This window comes from Amyelois transitella, chromosome 3 (assembly GCF_032362555.1).
Source record: "Amyelois transitella isolate CPQ chromosome 3, ilAmyTran1.1, whole genome shotgun sequence".
Lineage (NCBI taxonomy): Eukaryota > Metazoa > Arthropoda > Insecta > Lepidoptera > Pyralidae > Amyelois > Amyelois transitella.
Window position 1 is genome coordinate 9,901,733 of NC_083506.1, and position 19,025 is coordinate 9,920,757.

A 19,025-nucleotide genomic window follows, 5' to 3' on the forward strand; every position below is an offset into this window, starting at 1 on the left:
GATACTACTAAATAATAATACCGACCTACTTGACATAAAGCCTACCTAGCTGTGAATGATAGTTTCTAAGTCCAATTTTCCACTCGAATGGTACCTATGGCTACCACTACCGTGGTCGTAGTCAAGTCAAGCTCGGATATGTACGACCGTCGTCAACAGTGCCTTAAAAAGTGTAAATTTTATTGTTCTATTTATGATAATTTATAATAAAACCCAACTTCTGTACCTATACTTATAGAGCTTGTAATAAAAACAGGTATTATTTTGTGTAAGTCATTTTATTTATAAAATCTTTTCGTATAAAAAGTATTTAACAGAGATCGTTACATACAGATAGGAATATTAATTAATGTTTATATATTTATTACACTATATAAAAAAATATTAGTGCAATAAGTAAATCAGCACAAATCTGCCTTGCTTAATATGGGCTGATCGACCGTATGGTCGAATAAGGCATGGATATTCTTAATTTACATGTCAATTTGAAAGTATACGCTTATAATTAAGTGAGTAGAAGTATTAAAATGTATTTTTTAATTGTATTAGTAAGTATTGAAGTACTTTTGGGATAGTGGATAATGTTCTGCTATTTTTAAAATTCTTTGACCTATAATATACTTTTTTAAAGTAAATTAGCAACAATAAATAACAAAACAATCATTTTGTTAACACAACCAAGAAACATTCATAAAGCACAATCTTAAAAATGCGTTGGAACCTAATAATAAAAGTTCAGTTCACTATAGTGCAAATGCTAGAAGCGATAAAAAATATACAAAGGTATTTTCTTCGAATAGATTTAAAATTTAGAAAACAATTTAAATATAGGTACAAGTTTAGTTACCTATAAACTATTTCTATAAAATTTAAAATAACCTGCAATAAATAATAGCTTGACATAGACACGAAATATTTTCAAACAAGATAGAAACAGTTTGACTTCTACATCACAGTACAAAAGAATAACAGATATTATTTTGTGACTATTGTGACGTCGTGCCGCAGCGGTCTTCCCAGCGCCTCACTTCAGAGCCCGGAAGCCTTATATAAGTCGATAGCGGCGGCTGCTTGCTGGAACTCGTATCTATTGCTAAACCCACACTCTTAAATATTGTACAACTAGTCCCAGCAAAGGTTGTAGTTATTCCATGTATTTTCAAATTATCTCTCATCACTCTTACCTGCGACGTTTTACCTAATCGTCACAGTGGCGCCCAACGTGGGTCAACGTCACACTTTATTCGATAAATCAATAGAGAATCATTTGGTTCGAATTACTTTATCCATGTATTGATGACTCTATAGTTTCCGGGTGACATTAGTTCAATGCTAACCTGCGTTGCTGTGAGGCCAAACAGCGGGCGGCAGTTCCTAATAATGTGAAGGTAGTGTACGTTCAACTGAATATGATTATCCAATATGGTCAGGTTTAAAAATTATATTAAGGTACAATAAAGATTATTTGCATTTGTATTTGATACCGACATATTATGTCTCTTCGTACCTGACGTAGGTTAGCAGGGTCATGGAGGTCAACTTAAGTAGCTCAACTATAATTACCTGTCGATCTCAAATAATTGTTATGTAAGTAAGGACAATGGGCCCTCTGTATAGAGCAAAACGCAACGTGAATATATTAATTAAGGAACATAATTAGTTTTTAATTGTCATTAATTGTAATTTGGTAAATAGTCTTTGTCTTAATAAAATTGAGCTCCTTATTTTAGGGAATCAGAAATCATATGAAGGAGAGCTGCACAACTTACATAACCCTGACCATGTCAAGTTAAGATAATTAGTAAAAAAATCATTATCATTATGTAGTTCAATTTTGGTCGATCACGGTTCTGTACTTGTGAATCTGTCAATTGGGATCCAAAACTCTAGGGCGGAATCGCAGGTCCCAACCACCAATATGTCATTGAGGTACCGCATCTGAAAAAGTTTTAAAGGAATTTGAAATGTTTTGTTTGTCCCTTGTTATTTTTATCTACCTCGAGAAGCCTGGCGAAATTACTATATAGGTTTCAGACAAAAACTTAAAATAACGTAAGGTCAATTAAAAAGATATTATGATGACTAAAACAATTTTTACATAATAAATACCTATATAAAGACAAATTACACAGATTGAGTTAGCCTCGAAGTAAGTTCGAGTCTTGTGTTACGAGATACTAACTCAACGATACTATATTTTATAATAAATACTGAGATAGATAAACATCCAAAACCCAGGCCAATCAGAAAAAGTTATTTTCTCATCATGCCCTATACATGGCTTTTGAATTCATTATATTGAACCCTGGGTAAATCGCAACATGTTGGAAATTCTTCGACCTTTGCTCTCTCAAGTCCGCAGTCAGCCAGACAGAAATGGTGAAAATACAGTATGCCACACGTGCTAATGTTCACTATATACATACGATCACGTCATCATCCCTTATGGGGTAGACAGAGTTTACAGTCCCGCAAAGATTGATAGGCCATGTTCAGCTTTATAGTGGAATGGAGATTCAAATAGTGACAGGTTGCTAGCCTATCGCCTAAAAGAAGAATCCAAAGTTTAATAGCCTAAGGAATAGTCACCATTTACGACATCTATGAGTAAAAGACCCTATTCTAAAGTGCCGGAAACTACACGGCATATTAATGTATCCAAGCTAAAATTAATTACCTGAGTGACATCACTTGTGGTAGCCTTGATTGAAGCAAATTCTTGAGGTGGATAACAGTTATACAAAAACTTGATTTCTCCTCTGTCCGAGCATAAAACCATTGTTCCCTGACTTTGATAGCAACTAGTTATCTTACTAGAGGGCCTGATAATAGGCGGCTCGGGCCAGATCTCGTGAGATTTCAGGTAAACATGATCTTCAGGGTTAATCAAGTGAACGCACCCTTTTGAATCACCAACATACATTGCAGTTGGGCACCAGCTAATGCAAACTGGGTAAGCTTTATCTGTAGGTATTTTAATATCATTTTTTAGTAGTTTTCCAGCTACTTTGTCCCAGATAGCAAGTGTTTTGTCCTCACTCACTGAAGCTACCATGTTGTTGTAAGTATGTAACGCTAACACAGGACCTCTGTGGGGTTTATAAGAACTGATCGGACTAGGCCCTACTCTGAGATCAAAAGATAATACTTTCTTAGAATATAATCCCGCCATTACTATGTTGCCTTCGGAGACAACTGATAATGCTGACATACCACATCTGTAAGTAATATTACAAACAATGATAACATTATGAAATGAGAATGCATAAAATGTATAATCTTAAACCAAGGATCTGGTCTGGGTATAGGAATAGGAAAATTGACGTACCAGCACTTTCACCACAAAAACTGATAAGTTTCCATACTCACTGGAACGTTTCCAAACATGCAAAGCCAGCTTCTAAATCCCAAGCTTTCACTGTGTTGTCCCATGAGGCAGAGAATATCTTTGTGGCTGCTTCCATATTGTCTGCGGCCAGATCCCACACCCAACCAGAGTGAGAATCATACCTAATGTGCCTTGGTCTTACATCTGTCACTATGTTGCAATATTCATTTTCAACAGAAGGTTTGACATCTTGAACTCTCCACAAAGCAATTCCGCGGTCCCTCCCACCCGACACACATATTTCAGCATTCTAAAAAAGTTACAGGAGCGTAAAAAGTTAACAGGGACTTGAGCAAATATGGCATATAGATAGAGATCAAGCAAATGTTTTTAACCTGATGTTGTGATTCAATTTGCCAAATCAAGTGTGATAAAAATAAGTATGTAAAGTTAGATATGATTCAGACCTCATGATCATAACTGATCTCATATTTAATAATTTACGTAATGTATTTGATACGCTGAAAAAATATGGCAGAGCTACTCAGGGAAGCTCTGCCTGAATAATCATTTGAGATTTTGTATTTACTCACATTTACTAGGAGAACAGTATCTACAGAGGCAAAATGCACATCTTTTACAGCTATATGTTTCATGGTTTGTTCTACATTGGCCCACTTCTTTCTCTCTATATCCATTTCTACACATATGTCCTCCCAGTTTACTTCAACTTCCTCCCACAATCGTAGGTGGGGAAGTGGGGGGAAGGCCCCTTTTGCTTTGCTGTGAATCCAGTTTTTCCAAAGGTGTTCATCAGCCAATATGTCATCAAACCTCTTGCATACTTTACTAAGGGTATTTCTCAGAAAATGGGGGTCCAGAAATGAGCATATATTCAGAATTATCTGCAATAAATATATATATTTCTTTATTTTCAGATAACTATGATCCATAAAAATATATGTACAAGAGACTTAAAATAATTATGTTAGTACTTACTCTAACTTTTTATCTAACTTAAAAAAATAAAAAAAATATTTGCCTGTTTGAGAGATGATATAGTTGACTTAACAAAATATTATATAAGCTATATTTGCTGTTTATCTAATCACTAAATTATTCTTCACTTCTTATTAATTTAAAGAAACAACTAATATAACAAATGAAACAAAAGATTATAGTACCCCAGCCCCATGCTAAATCGGCAATTTACTTGGCTATACCTTAGATGATAAAACGAAAAAAAATGTCTATAATATAATTATACCTACCTAGCCTTCATGAAATTAAGAGCCTTTATGAAAAAGATGAGATGTGGATGAAGCGAAAGAAGTACGCAGATCGTGGCAAGTGAAAAAATGAAGTCTCAGTCTACCGGGTGGCTCGAAAGAGGGATGATTTTATGTGTTTACGTTTTAATCGGTGGATGGCTATTGATTTTCTATAATTTAAAAAAGAACTGTTGCATGGACTCGAGCGCGTCAGATATTAATATGGTATGGATCATATTAATATCTGACGCGCTCGAGTTTTTTTAAAATGCTTAGGTTTTTTTTAAATGCCATCATGTCATGTGCAAAAAAATATCTATCTTGACATACTCTAGCGCGTCAGATTAAAATATATGTGGTTCATCTGTATGCCTTCTATATACGTGACGACATAAGGGCTCGTACCGACCAACCGACGACAAGCGGCTGGTGGCACGGTGCACACTGAACCGTTTAATTACACACGTTCGATCCAGTCTGTCCAAGTTGGTTAGATGTGGGTCGGACAAAGCCAGCGGCACACTGCACGAGCCCTATGCATACCATTATCTGAAGGGATTCGCTTAATCTTATATACCTATACTAGCTGTTGCCTGAAACTCTATTGGCGTTTTATTGGAAATAGGAAGGTTAAGGTTAATAAATTTACTCTAATTCATCAAAATAAATTTCAATGAAATTAGGCATTACATAAGATATAATTTGGATTAACTAAATACTTTATAACTTTTCATGCTGCACTTTTTGGTAATAAAATGGGAGTTGTAGCCAGTTTGGGTAATCAAGTATAAGGCCCAACCTGTTACTGCCTTCACCACTTGTGGAGGAACTTTTTCTAGATTCTAATCTATACTATTCTATTCATCAGGTTTTTTTACTAATCTGATCAGAGCATCCTCATATATGAATATGTATATGGGGCCAATTTTATTTAACCAGGTACAAATATTCTCCCTGTATATTAATCTGCAATGCTTTAGTAAATCCTGAAATACCCTGTTGGGCTACCCTACTACTGTTTGTTTACTAAATAATTGATGTTTATTTATTCAAGACCAAGATTCTTCTGGTCTTTTCTGGTTTGGTTACACTAAAATTCCCTGATAAGATAAATGTTAAAAGAAGGAGTGATTTACCTCAACTGGCATATTTAAAAGGGCACAGTCCAAATTATCATCAACTTCATAATCTTCTTGTTCTGAAGTGAAGTCATTCTCAATATCAGTTAACTGATCCTTTACAGACTGTAGTATGTCACACATTACTGAACTTCAATTTCCAATGTTTGTTCCAAATATTAAATTAATTTAAGTGTAACCTGCAATTAATACAGATACCAGTAAAATTTATGGTATATTTTGTATCTGCATTTGCAAAATATACCACTTCTTAGATTAAATGTTAAAATCTTTCCATGAACTCTGGAATAAAAGATTTTTATTATATATAAGATATAAATATAAATCTTTTGCAGTGACAAGCACTTTCCAAAGAATAACTTTAAAAGGATGACAGTAACGTGTAACAGCTGCTTCTAATAATACCTTTAAATGAGAGTAATAAAACAATCAGGAACACAAAAACATACATACAGTTGTAGGTTTAACCATACATCTCATTCTAAGCTAAAAATTCATTTCTGATAAATAAATTTACCACAAAACTCTAAACTATATCAATACACAACAGGAACACTTTCTGTTAATAAATTGCTGCTCAGTTAAATTTGTACTGTTAGAGCTTCTAGCTGTGTGTTGTAACAGTTATTAAATTTAATATTTTGTCATCACTTCACACTAACTTTGATAAATCAAATGTATTTTGTAAAAAATAAACAAAACATGATATATGAAAACATGAATTGTCATACTCCATTGACATTTTTTATTTTCCCCCGTCGAAGTCATGCGTAAGTCATGTCATTTCCCATTTTCCACTAAACTGTCAATCAATGTCAACAAGGAATAGAAAGTTTTTAAAGATCCAATGGCAAGTCAGCCAGCGTGCTAAAGTTAAGACTCATATGGCCAAGGTAGGTAGGTCTATGCAAAACTGTTTAACATAATATAAGAAATATAGATTTATAAGTGTCAAGAATTAATTGATCATAAGTTTCAGGTTATTATGTTTTTTTCATTTCAGATATATGATTATAATATACCTACATATAAAAACTTTTTAAAATGACTCCATGTCCTGTCTTTAAAGCGTGCAATAGTAATGTTCCACAAAACTATTCCTCTATTTAATTGAAAAGTAAAACTTGTTTCAATATGAGTACAATGAATGTACAGAATGACGATTCTCGAAAATGTTTTTGCTAGATGCTACTTTACTGTTAACGTCGTATGGTCTTTATTGCTCCCATCATTAGTACATACATACAAACATTCAATTTAAGCCATGAGGCTCAACGACTATATACATGTACATACATACATTGTGTAAGTTTGGCTACAGTGGTTTTGAGAACTGCGGATGGGCTTCAAACAAAAAACATTATTTAAATGGCTGTGTGATGGGCCTATCTTACAAAGGATTGATACGTATTTATCTGTAATACGCGTCGTGTCAAAAATGTCATAAAAAAAATAATACCTCCGTCTCTATGGTTAACCTCAATCAATATAAACAAACAAAAATCTAGTTAGGATTAGGACAATATTGCTTGATTCATAGGTTTGTTTACTTTTTTATTTAATTGATGAAATAAAAATTCTGCTTTAATAATATGAATTGTTGTTTGCATTACGAATTCAATTTCAAAGAACTTATAAGCGAATTACATTTATTAAATCCACCGGTCTGCTCCAGTCCAGAAATTACCTGCTCACTACGAACTTTTTGCAGGAACAATTCATAGCCTATATCTATTTCATAAAGTAAGTAACACTTTTATAATTTGATTGGGTGAAATTAAATTCGAAAGGATATCTGTAGAAAGATAAAAACATGGACGAATCAAAACCAGGTACATCGATAGAAATTATCGACGAAATAAATACGGAAAACGAATTGACAAACAAATTTCTAAGTGGTGAAATGTCTTTCGCTGATTACTCAACCGAATGGTTTGATTACGAAGATGAAGATGATGTCGAAACAAACAGAAGGATCGTGGATGAGTCGAGGCAGAGTAATCTTATTGCTGAGAAGGGTGTTATAAGACGACGTAAAGCAACTCGGTTAACACCAGCACTTTTAGGTCTAATGGGTGAAGCAAATTTGCGTTTTGCAAGAGGAGACAAAGAAACTGCAGAGCGCATGTGTCAAGAAATTATAAAGCAGATACCTACATCAGCAGAGCCTTATCAAACACTAGCTCAGATATATGAAAATGATCCAGAGAAGTCTCTGCAATTCTCTTTACTGGCAGCACATTTAAGCCCTTCAGATCCCAATGAATGGTTGAGATTAGCCGCTATATCTAAAGAAAGAGGAGATATCAAACAAGAAATGATGTGTTACACACAAGCTATAAAAGCAGATCCACATAATTTAGAAATTCATTTAAAAAGACTTCAGGTGTTAGATTATTTAGAAGAAGCAAAATATCCCCTCAATTCATTCAATGTTAGTCATGTAAAGTGTTACCATAAAATAGCAACTTCATTACCAGCAAGCGAAGCAGACACAGTCATGAAATATGCTAGGCTTGGTGTTACTATATACCACAACAGTAATGAAATCGAAAGAGCTTTAGATTTGATGGGAGCTGTATATAAAAAATGTCCTGCAGCTTTTAATATTGAAGATCTTAACATTCTATTGGAGCTATTAATATCAAGGAAACAATACCAGACATGTCTGGAAGTGTTTGTTGCAAGTGCAGGAGTAACAATAGAAGCCGAAATTCAGACTGTAAAGAATTCTAAGGGTGATATAGAAGAGCAAACCAATTATATTAAATGTTGTATGCCTAATGATCTGCAAATTGACTTAAAAAGCAAACTGTTAATTTGTTTTATATATCTTGGTGCAACTGATTTGATTCCAAGTCTCCTTAATGATTTCTTGTCTAATGAAGTTGAGAAAGCTGGTGATCTGTACATGGACATAGAAGAAGCATTGACTGCAATGGGTTACCATGATTTGGCCATGCAGCTGTTAGAGCCACTAGTCAAAAATACCAGTTTTGATCTTGGTGCTGTCTGGCTCAAACATGCCGATTGCTTGCACAATTTAGGTCAGGATGATGATGCTATTCAATCATATAACAAAGTTTTAACTCATGCACCTCAACATCCTGAAGCTCGAAAAAAATTGTATAATATCCTTTTGAAAAAGGGTCAAATATCAGAAGCCGTCAATGCCCTGCAACAAGATTACCGTTATGCTATAAGCATGGAACTACTTTATCAACAGTTATGTGTCTTGAAAGAACACAATAAATCTCTTAAATATATGGAAATTGGGCAAGCTCTGCTTTGTAAAACATTTGTTCAATTTAGACATCCTGAAGAACTTGCTATCAGCTACAGTCAAAAAAATCCAAAAAATTCTGTAGAACATATAAATAATTTCCGCAGTGTTCGTGGTGAAAGTCTTTACTTACCCAATGAAATACACTTTGATGAAGATGAAACTTTTAAACTAACTCCCCAACAGGAATGGGAGCTTTTTAAAGAGTTATTGGAGATTGCCTTTAAAAACAAAAAGTTTTTTACAATGCAACGTTTGACTGCTGGTGCAATAACTTCAAAGTCTTTATATCCACATCGAGCAGAAATTGAATTCCTTTGCTTTCAATCTTGTCTTTTGAATAAAGATTATGAGAATGCAATAAGATTAGTAAAAGAATTTGCTCAAAAGTACCCTAATACTCGGACATGGAATCTTCTGGGATTTCTTGTCAATACTGTTGATGAAGGTAAACATGCACGGTATATAATACGACTTTTCCAGAAAGATAACCTAGCAGTAAAAAATATATTTCTTGGAAATAATTTTTTAACTACTGGAAGATACATAGTTGCATTCAAACATTTCTTAGAATATCATAACCATAACCCAAAAGAGCCCTTTTCGGCATTGATGGTTGGAATATGTTTATTAGTGATGGCTTCACAAAGAACTATGAGCAAATACCAAAATTTGATACTGCAGGGTATGTCATACTTACTGCTTTATCAGAAACTCAGAAATTGTGATCAAGAAGCCTACTATAACTTGGGAAGGGCTTATCAAATGTTGAGTATCAATAATTTAGCTATAGAATACTATGAAAAAGCATTGGCAGCAGGACCGATTGCTGTCTGCTCTCAGCATGGAGTCATGGACTTGACTAGAGAGACAGCCTATAATCTTTACATATTGTACAAAGAACAATCGCCTCAAATGGCTAGGAAATATTTGAATAAATATCTTGTTATATGAATTTTATAAGAATAAATAAAACTGTTTTAATATTTGTATAGTTTTTTTTCTTCCAATAGTGCGTAGAATCAGATTTTTAAGAAAAAATAGAGCAAAACATAGATATATAGATAGTAATGTTTTTTTCTGTTCAGTTCTTTGTTCAGTAATTTTCTTTCTAACCCGTGGATTACCATTGTTTACGTAGGAAGGTTCAAAAAGTATACACAAAGAAAAGAATATTTCTGTCACAGAAATAAATTTGATTTCGAATGGTATCACATAATGACGTCAAACACCATTTGTTTATCTCACTAGTCCTTTAGAAGCTTGAAGGTATATCCATAGAACGCTCTATTCTTCCTCAAATTTAATAAAGTGTGTATTTATACATAGTTAACTGCCTGCATACCTGGTCGATTAATAAAACCACACAGTCGCTGTAGCTATGACAATAGTAATAAATACGGGGAGAACAATATATTTTTACAAATACTAATTGTTTTAGGATAATCATGGATATAGAAGAAGTTGTGCCAGTAAATTCTGTTGCTTTCGCGGACTTATGCTCCGTTTTGGATCAGCTCTACGAAGTACAGAGGAATCACAGGAAACAACAGAACAAAACAAGGGGTATAAGAGAGGAACAAGAAAATATTTTGAAGAAGTTTTTAAATGAATGTAAATTAGCTTCTGCTAAAGTTACAGAAAAAAAGGTAAGAAAGGGAATATTCCACGTAAAGAAAGAAAAAATCTTTATTTACGTAGATATTCTTTTATATGTGTACCTGTTTGGGTAGATACGAAGGTGAACATAAATACATACCTACATATAGTCACGCCTTTATCGTTTGCCTGGTAGACAGAGGCAGTAGTCTTGAAAAGCCTGAAAGGCTATATCAATTGTATGACTTAATGATGGAATTGAGATTAAATTAGTGACAGATTGTAGCCCATCGCATAAAATAACCTTAATTTTATTAGCATACATACATATAATCACGTCTATATCCCTTGCGGGGTAGACAGAGCCAACAGTCCTGAAAAGACTGATAGGCCACGTTCAGCTGTTTGGCTTTATGATGGAATTGAGATTCAAATAGTGACAGGTTGCTAGCCCATCGCCTAAAAGAAGAATCCCAAGTTTATAAGCCTATCCCTCAGTCGCCTTTTACGACATCCATGGGAACGAGATGGAGTGGTCCTATTCTTTTTAGGGTTCCGTAGGTACGTCTGAATACAAAAACGGAACCCTTATAGGATCACTCGTGTGTCTGTCCGTCCGTCGCTTACAGTCAATTATCTCCGAATCTATTAGACCGATTAAGTTGAAATTTGGTACACATATCAATTCCTGTGACCCAAACACAGAGGTGTGACGTGAGCAGATGAAATCTGTATATGGGGGTAATTTTTGGGGGGGAAGGAAAAATTAAAAAAAAAATTCTGAAAACTGCATCGTGTGGCAATATCAAATGAAAGGTCTTGTTGAGAAGATCATAAGTGTATTTTTTTGTAATTTTAAAATAAATAGTTTCCAAGTTATTCAAGAAAATAGACGAACATTGACCATTCCCCCCCCTTATCTCCGAAACTACTGAACATAAAATTTTGAAAAAAATACAGAAATTAGTTTTCTCCTTATAGATTATAGAAAAACCTATAAGAAGTCCATAATATTAAAATAACATGGTAAATCACTCAATATTGTGCGTACCAACTTACATTTGCAGGTGGAATGTGTGGGAGAACATATTTTTTAACTCCAATGTTAAGTTTTGTTGAATCGGTTTGTAGATGAATATTTAATGAAAAAAATAAGCCCACAATGAGCATTCTACGACCAATATTTTAGGAGATATTAATTTTTCAATTTGATTCCGCCCGCGGTATGACATATATACAAACAAATTTGGGTCAGATTTAAAAAAACATGATAGGTAACATCGTACGGAACCCTCTTCACGCGAGTTCAACTCGCACTTGTCCCCTTTTTTTTATTGGTGCCGGGAACCACACGGCATTTATTAGCATTTAGGTAGGTAATAAATGATCGATTTATAGGGAAGAAATGTATTTTGATTATTAAAGTAAGGAAAAGGTTATGAATTTCAGAAAGACAAGACGTGTGTGTGATATCTACCACTGAGGTGATTTTGATAAAATTTGTCACACAGATGGGTAGCACAAATACATAACATAATTTTAACAGAGGGTTTAACTTTAGTCTGACAGACGACGTTAGTCAGCCAATATATGTACTTCGGAAGTTTTGGCTGTTAAAATAATGTAATGATTTAAGTTGTGACGACATCTCTACGCCACCGCGAAGAAATTGACACGCTCAACCAATAACAGCGCAGAATCTAAATCGCGATTTCAAAGATTTCATGGATTGGAGCATAAATACAACCTCCGATACAACATCGTCGGAGCCGCGGTTCCCCAGGCATAACACCTAGCCTGGCGGTGGTTGACAGTAGCTGTTTGATTGGATGTTGTGACGAGTGGCGTAGAGATGTCGCCACATAGTACTAATCTAAAAATGAATCTACCTACGTTGTGGCCCCTGCCGAAATCCTTGTTAACTCCTGTATAATTTTCAAAAGAATTCCAGCCTTTTTAATATCCTTCGCCTGTTACTCCCCATGTGGGACCGTGAGAGGAGTCCATACAACATGAAACAGAGCAAACTGGGTGCGTTGTTGGTCAAGGTTCTGGCTATTAAGGACTCGTTAGATGCGCAGAAGCTTCAGAACTATAAATCCGCGGCTACCACTAATGCGCCGGATTTTGCTGAGGTCGCCTACATTGTGCTCAAGAAAAGGTTCGGGGAAAAACCTGGATACCTAGATGTGGGGAAAGTGAACGCGCTTTTAGATAAAATAGCGACGGCCGAAGTGGGAAATAAAGGACGTAAGTTACTCATATCGTCATCTTTCCTTACTAATACGAGTACATGCCAAATTTACTCTTTCTGTCTGTAACGCTTTCATGCTTAAACCAATGAACCAGTTTTGATGAAATTCGGTGTAGAGATAGAGTTGAGCTTATTGTGAAAAAAGGGGTTTGAAGAGAGATGAAAGATTATCAGGAAACTTTTACGGCGAACGAAGTCGCTGGCAAGTTTATATTGTTTGCACATAGATACCATTAGGTTTATAAGTAATATGTACAGTCGCCTTCTTGTTCCTTTAATCATTTTGATTTGGAGCTACACCTTCCTAAGTATGTTGGTGCTATATTAGATAAAATTGTGCACCACTGCAAGTACAATCCTTAGGAACATAGTTACCATAACTAATTACAATTAAGTAAATTTTGTTTAAGCTGTTCTTGACGAAGCATTCAAATTCGCCCTAAACAAAATGAGTCCAGCACAGTTCAAATGGTTTCTGAGGATCATACTCAAAGATATGAAACTGACGATGGGAACCAATCGCATTTTAGCGGCTTTCCATCCTGACGCACCGACCTACAACAAAGAATGCAATAATTTATTTAAAGTAAGGAGAGAATTTATGTACTAATTGCTTGGGAAATACACAATTATTGAAACAGATTCATTAAAATTTACAAAACATGGGCGCCCAACAAGGGGCAACAATATCGTTTATACAAATTCAACTTATATTTTAATTATGCTTATTCCAAAATGTTATATTAATTAGTTATATATGAAGAAATAGAATATTCTATGGATTTTAAGGAGGACGATTCGAAGGGATGATTACTTAGAGTATCCCCTTATATTTTTAATTTGGAACCCAATGTCCCAAACAGGACACTATGTTGTAAGGTCTATAAGTATGATTAATTATTACGAATTGGCGCTCAACGAGAGGCGCTATCGTTAAAATATTATTTTTTGTGTACACACATAAATTTATTATTGTTACACATTCAAATATATTTTTTGTGCAGACTATATTCATTTTGGGCAGGTTTGCGAGATGTTTGACGAGGGTAATACTCGGCCTGTAGAGATGGGCGTACAGTTATTCTGTCCAGTTTGTCCTATGCGCTGCGAACGACTTGATGTGACGGAGGCAAATATTATTCTGTCTGTGGATAAAACGTACTTTATTGAAAACAAATTTGACGGAGAACGTTTTCAGGTGGGTGAATAGGATTAATAAACTCATACATCTAACGGGCATTATACTCGTATATTAGATTAAATAACATATGACTTCTGTAAGGCTAACAATCTCTACCACCCATCATAAGCTAAAACAAATACAGCGTAGCATAACCAGGAGTGTCGTGTAAGTACGTTTTGATAAGCCAAAAATAACTAAGATTGTAACAGTCGCATAAATGATATGTTTTTGAGAGAATACTTAGATCAATCGAACCACCACTACTTAAGTAAAGCAATAAAATAATATATCATTTACTTTTCAGATCCATATGGAGAATGGTATTTTCGAGTATTTTTCCCGACGAGGCCACAATTATTCAGAAAACTATGGCAAGACTTACGAATCTGGATTGTTGACTCCGAATCTGAAGGACTGCTTTATAGCCAGCGTCTCCAGCTTCATAATAGATGGAGAGATGATGGGCTGGCACAAATACAGCAAAACATTTAAAATCAAAGGTTTGTCAATGAAGGTGTTTTAACCAAAATATCAAAAGATCATACTGGATATCAATAGTGACTGCCTACCCCTTGGGGGAAAAGGTGGTTGTACCATATACATATAACTCCACTGTGAAACTGTGAAGTAAATTGTTTTGCATCTCATTTAGATTTTTTTTTTAATATCTGCCATCCGTTTCGCTTACGCTGCATCTGTTTGTAGGTGAACCTTTCGATGTAAAGAAAATAACGGAGAAGTCCAGTTTACGTCCTTGTTTCATTGCATACGATGTGCTAATGTACAATGGGAGGTCGCTAGTGGGCCAAGCGGCATCGGGAGGTTTGCCGCTCGCCCAACGTCTGCCGATGTTAGATGACATGTTCCATGATGTCACTGGCGTCATACTGCATAGTAAGCGGGAGATTGTTAAGGATAGGTGAGTTATGCTTAAAAGTTAAAAAAAGTCGTGTCTAGGCTGAGGGTTAAATAAATTCAATACGATGATGTTGCTCTTAGTATAATATGGTATGTCTAAACTCTCTCATTTTCGCGTGTTTCCTGTTGCGTCCTTCACCAGTGCTTTGATAAATAGGTATGTATTTTTTTAAACAAGACCTTGATGAGTAATAATATTTTACATTTTTTTCCTTTTGTTATATATCAGATCGGATATAATGACCAAGTTAAACGATGCCATAGAGAAGGAAGAGGAAGGTATTGTCATAAAAGATGCTTCATCCTACTATTTGCCCAGCGCGACGCGGGGTGGCTGGTACAAATGTAAACCTGAGGTAAAATTATTTTTGTTGTAACTTTTATGTTTTAATAAATACTTTTTTGTACAAAATATGGATGTACCTATAGTACAATCTTAATGTTAGAAGCATTTTCTACTAGCCTGCGTGACGCCGTTTTTATCGCGCGATAAACTATCGTTGTTTCGCTTTGGCAGGTGTCTCTAGTCGGCGCCTTTTAGTGGCTTTTGTATTGTAAAGTGTGCTCCCTTAATTTCTTAGTTGTTGGAGAGTTTTCAAAGACCTTTATCTGTTCCATACAATATACATATATTATATTATAATTCTTGATTATAGAAGCTTTTTTTTAATTCGATTACATAATCCCCTTTATTTAAATCAGCCAAATACAATAATCATAGAATTATGTTTGTAGTACACGAAGTCAACAATGAGTGATATGGACCTGGTCATCATAGGCGCGGACGAAGCCGCTAACAAGCGACAGGGGCGCGCTAATACCTTCCACGTTGCCTGTGCAGACGTCACCAATCCAGGTATATCCAAATCTTTTTTTGTACCTAACTGTTCATGTATTACTACTGAGCAAAGCTTCGTCCCCCTTTGTAGACAATGTCTTCTGCCTTCTGGTATAAATTTCGCTTACATCTTCACCTCTCGCGAGAGGAGCCCACTGCCAGTAAATTGAGTATCTTCCACGCAGTCTTTTTTTCTCTTAACATCAGATTTCGTTTGAAACAGTTTGTAAAGTATCGATAGCAAAACATAACTGGCGTTGATTGTGCTTTATTTCGTGTGGACCACCCGTGGTCCGTGGTTGACGTCAACGTTTTTTTTATAATAGTAACAAACATACTTTTGGCCCACCTGCTGGTAAGCAGTTACCACGAAATACAACACGGAGATGTCAACGCGTTACGGATCATTGTCACACCTTTTATAAGTATTTCACTATAGATGTTGCGTCCTATAACTATAAGTACTGTTTCTAGTTCTTCCAACTGCAAACTAAAGCGTCAGTTTTATACCTCTGATAATGTTATATAGGAAGCTACATACTTGGCTTTGCATATATGATGTGCCAGTGAAGACATGCTAAAAAGAAGACTGTTCCTAGTGTCACTATATAAGTTTGCATCTATCACCTTTAAGTGTTGATGTGCTGAGTGGTTTGCGGCACATTAAAAAGTCAGGCCTACTCCATCTTTTTCCCATGGATGACGTAAAAGGTTTCGGAGGTTTGTTAAAAAATCTAATTTACCTAATTAGGGTCAAAAGTCGCACCCTGGGCTTCTCTTCATAGAGGTAAGGATGTAACCAGGATTAACGTCAGCAAGAAGAGGACCTATAAATGTTGAAACTCTTTACCTATCTAGGTGAGCCTCCGCTTCGTTGGCTGTGCGTAGGCCGAGTATCAACAGGCCTATCGTTCGAAGAACTAAGAACCCTGTGCGCAGCTTTAGAACGGCATTGGGTGCCGCGGCAAACGAGGCCGCCGCCGGCCGCACTCGTCTTTAGCAAACAGAAGCCTGACTTGTGGATCTTGCCGGAGCATTCTGTTGTTTTACAGGTCAGTATTTATATACTTTTTACTTTCATGTTTTGTAAATGAGCGTGTTTACAATTGCAACTTCAATTTCTTTGCTTCGGAAAAAGGGGTTCGGTTATTCTCTACCCTTTCATCTGGGCCCCGTGCGCAGTGGTGGTAGCTTGGCTAAATATATTTATTCGTAGATATATCTAGGGATATCTTGAATACAAATATATCTTTATCACTTTCCTTTATATCTTTAGGTACGAGCTACGGAACTTATTCGTAGTGCGGAAAGTGCCATAGGATATACTATACGCTTCCCGCGAATAGAGCGTCTGCGCGAAGACAAGCCTGTCAACGACGTCATGACGCTGCAAGAGTTCAATAACCTCATATCTGTAAGTATGTGTTACTTGATTCAGGCTCACATGTCTACTTGATGCAACTCCTAAGACTTGATGGGGCAGAAAACTGAGTAACTCCGAAACTGGCTTAGTCTAGTTTCTTTATTCTCTTTGAGGTTTTCAGATTCTTTAGATAACGCGAATTTCCTAACATATTCCTGTACCTTTTTTGTTTTAGAATAAAAACAGCGTGACGAAACTAGCCACCAGTTTAGTAAGTGCGGACCAAATGGAGAGTGGTCAGGTGAAAATCACGAGAAAGCGGAAATTAAAAGAAGAGCCAAGAGTAGCGTCACATTTGCGTGTAATTTCATCCACAGATGTGGAGGCCAAGTCGAGAGCTTTATTGAATCGTAAAATATGTTTACTGTCGGGCGATGAAGACTGTTCGATAGAAGAATTGGACAGGATAGTGAGGTCCCATAGTGGGATTCGCGTCGCTAATGTAGGTAAGATGCCAAACAGGGTTTTGTTCGGGATATAGATGCCTTAATTTAAAAAGTGTTGTTTTTATTAGGTATGCCATTTACTATGTGATACAAATTTTTGCAAAATAAGATCAATGGTAAGGTACGGCTGCGACAATACTGTGATTTAAAATGAAGAAATCTTATTTGTTTAACGCATGCTAGGTACCCATATCACACAATTATCCCTAACGGGGGTAAACATAGCCAGTAGTCTCAAAAAGAATAGAAAGCCTCAATCAGCTAGATGTCCAAATAATTGTATTCAGGCTTATTTGAGCGTGTAAGAGGTTTTAAAAACAATATTCATACTATCAGGCAATGACACATGGTGCGCGGTGGTAGGCAAATCCACCGCGCTTGCCCTACGCATCATTAAATCTGAAGAGGTTGACGTCACCTCTACAACCTGGCTCCGATCTCTGGAGCTTTCCCAAGAGCCTTGTCGAATAGAACCTTTGGATTTATTGGCGATGAAATGGGAGACTAGGAAAAGCCTTTGTATGGAATTCGATCAATACGGAGATAGTTACACCAAGCCGATTGATATGAACACGATGAAGCGATGTTTTGATAAAATGGACAGTGTAAGTTAATGAAAGTTGTCTTTATTAAAATGTTTTCGTGGAAGTTCCTAAATTCCTATCTTAGCGAAAGTCTTCCTTACCTTAATACCTATTTATAATGATCTGAATGTACGCCGATTTTTACAATACACTTAAAATTGATAAAGTTATAAGTCATTCTGATTTCTGTGGGCTAAATTGTAAGATAATAATAATTGTAAGAAGACTTACCACAGCCATGCGAGCTAATTTTTAGCATTTTTTTTTTCAATCCGATTTTTCAGCGAATGAGGGATGATACTCGTATCTTTTGTAGGTATCACATTAATTTTCATCAATTGTTTTTATTCCAGGAACCAAAGATACACCTAACGCAACAAGAAATGTTGGAAATCGACAAGGAGTTATTCGGCGAAGCCAACCCTTTCTCATTCTTAAGATGTTGCTGCATATATTTTATGAACCAACGCTGCGTTCTGTCCTTTAGAGCGCGAATGTTCGGGGCTACTGTATGCAAGGCGTCGTGCCCCGGTCTAACGTACGTGGTTGTAGGAAAATCGTCGAAAATTGAAGATGTCGAGAAATTAAAAAGTGAAACTGATGCTTCATTTGTAACTGAAGAATGGATGCAACAGTGCCTTGTTGCTAGAAAAATATTGCCGGTGATATAATGAGTTATTTATTTGTATTAATAATAATTATACACATGATATTGTTTATTTAAGTTGAAATGAATTTAATAAATTATTATTTATATTA

General features: G+C 35.7%; 3 protein-coding genes across 10 annotated transcripts; 2 read left to right on the forward strand and 1 right to left on the reverse strand.

The window, feature by feature from the left end:
• Positions 1 to 259: 259 nt before the first annotated feature.
• Positions 260 to 6,487, reverse strand: LOC106140191 (F-box/WD repeat-containing protein 9). Of its 5 annotated transcripts, none has more exons than XM_013341755.2 (6): positions 6,256 to 6,487; positions 5,736 to 5,917; positions 3,922 to 4,233; positions 3,370 to 3,638; positions 2,678 to 3,218; positions 260 to 1,938 (listed from the first exon to the last, which is right to left on the reverse strand). In XM_013341755.2, the coding sequence occupies exons 2-6, from the start codon at positions 5,859 to 5,861 to the stop codon at positions 1,843 to 1,845; spliced, it is 1,344 nt and encodes a 447-aa protein (XP_013197209.1). In that variant the 5' UTR covers positions 5,862 to 5,917; positions 6,256 to 6,487; the 3' UTR covers positions 260 to 1,842. The 5 variants fall into 5 exon arrangements, with proteins under 5 accessions (XP_013197209.1, XP_060807017.1, XP_060807010.1 ...); XM_060951034.1 differs by having other exon boundaries at positions 5,736 to 6,020; XM_060951027.1 differs by having other exon boundaries at positions 6,192 to 6,487.
• A 673-nt stretch (positions 6,488 to 7,160) lies between these two features.
• Positions 7,161 to 18,978, forward strand: LOC106140161 (DNA ligase 4). 4 transcript variants are annotated; one of them, XM_060950368.1, is made up of 15 exons: positions 7,216 to 7,278; positions 7,450 to 7,481; positions 10,463 to 10,670; positions 12,564 to 12,870; positions 13,285 to 13,460; positions 13,899 to 14,072; positions 14,362 to 14,557; positions 14,763 to 14,976; positions 15,205 to 15,331; positions 15,711 to 15,831; positions 16,672 to 16,865; positions 17,090 to 17,227; positions 17,412 to 17,682; positions 18,019 to 18,287; positions 18,620 to 18,978. In XM_060950368.1, the coding sequence occupies exons 3-15, from the start codon at positions 10,470 to 10,472 to the stop codon at positions 18,935 to 18,937; spliced, it is 2,706 nt and encodes a 901-aa protein (XP_060806351.1). In that variant the 5' UTR covers positions 7,216 to 7,278; positions 7,450 to 7,481; positions 10,463 to 10,469; the 3' UTR covers positions 18,938 to 18,978. The 4 variants fall into 4 exon arrangements, with proteins under 4 accessions (XP_013197166.2, XP_013197167.2, XP_060806351.1 ...); XM_013341712.2 differs by lacking the exon at positions 7,450 to 7,481 and having other exon boundaries at positions 7,161 to 7,278; XM_013341713.2 differs by having other exon boundaries at positions 7,201 to 7,481.
• LOC106140162 (general transcription factor 3C polypeptide 3) lies at positions 7,481 to 9,997 on the forward strand. The gene has a single exon (XM_013341715.2). The coding sequence runs from the start codon at positions 7,552 to 7,554 to the stop codon at positions 9,973 to 9,975; it is 2,424 nt and encodes an 807-aa protein (XP_013197169.2). The 5' UTR covers positions 7,481 to 7,551; the 3' UTR covers positions 9,976 to 9,997.
• Positions 18,979 to 19,025: the final 47 nt, after the last annotated feature.

What these genes read in the sequence shown, in the direction of transcription:
- LOC106140191 (XM_013341755.2), bottom strand. Translation starts at nt 5,861, where the DNA reads ATGTGTGACATACTACAGTCTGTAAAGGATCAGTTAACTGATATTGAG. An exon ending in TTTTAAATATGCCAGTTGAG is followed by an intron (nt 4,234 to 5,735) that starts GTAAATCACTCC and finishes TATTTATTGCAG; the next exon opens with ATAATTCTGAATATATGCTC. An exon ending in GCATGTTTGGAAACGTTCCA is followed by an intron (nt 3,219 to 3,369) that starts GTGAGTATGGAA and finishes TATTACTTACAG; the next exon opens with ATGTGGTATGTCAGCATTAT.
- LOC106140162 (XM_013341715.2), top strand. Translation starts at nt 7,552, where the DNA reads ATGGACGAATCAAAACCAGGTACATCGATAGAAATTATCGACGAAATA.
- LOC106140161 (XM_013341712.2), top strand. Translation starts at nt 10,470, where the DNA reads ATGGATATAGAAGAAGTTGTGCCAGTAAATTCTGTTGCTTTCGCGGAC. An exon ending in CTAAAGTTACAGAAAAAAAG is followed by an intron (nt 10,671 to 12,563) that starts GTAAGAAAGGGA and finishes AATTTTCAAAAG; the next exon opens with AATTCCAGCCTTTTTAATAT. An exon ending in CGAAGTGGGAAATAAAGGAC is followed by an intron (nt 12,871 to 13,284) that starts GTAAGTTACTCA and finishes ATTTTGTTTAAG; the next exon opens with CTGTTCTTGACGAAGCATTC.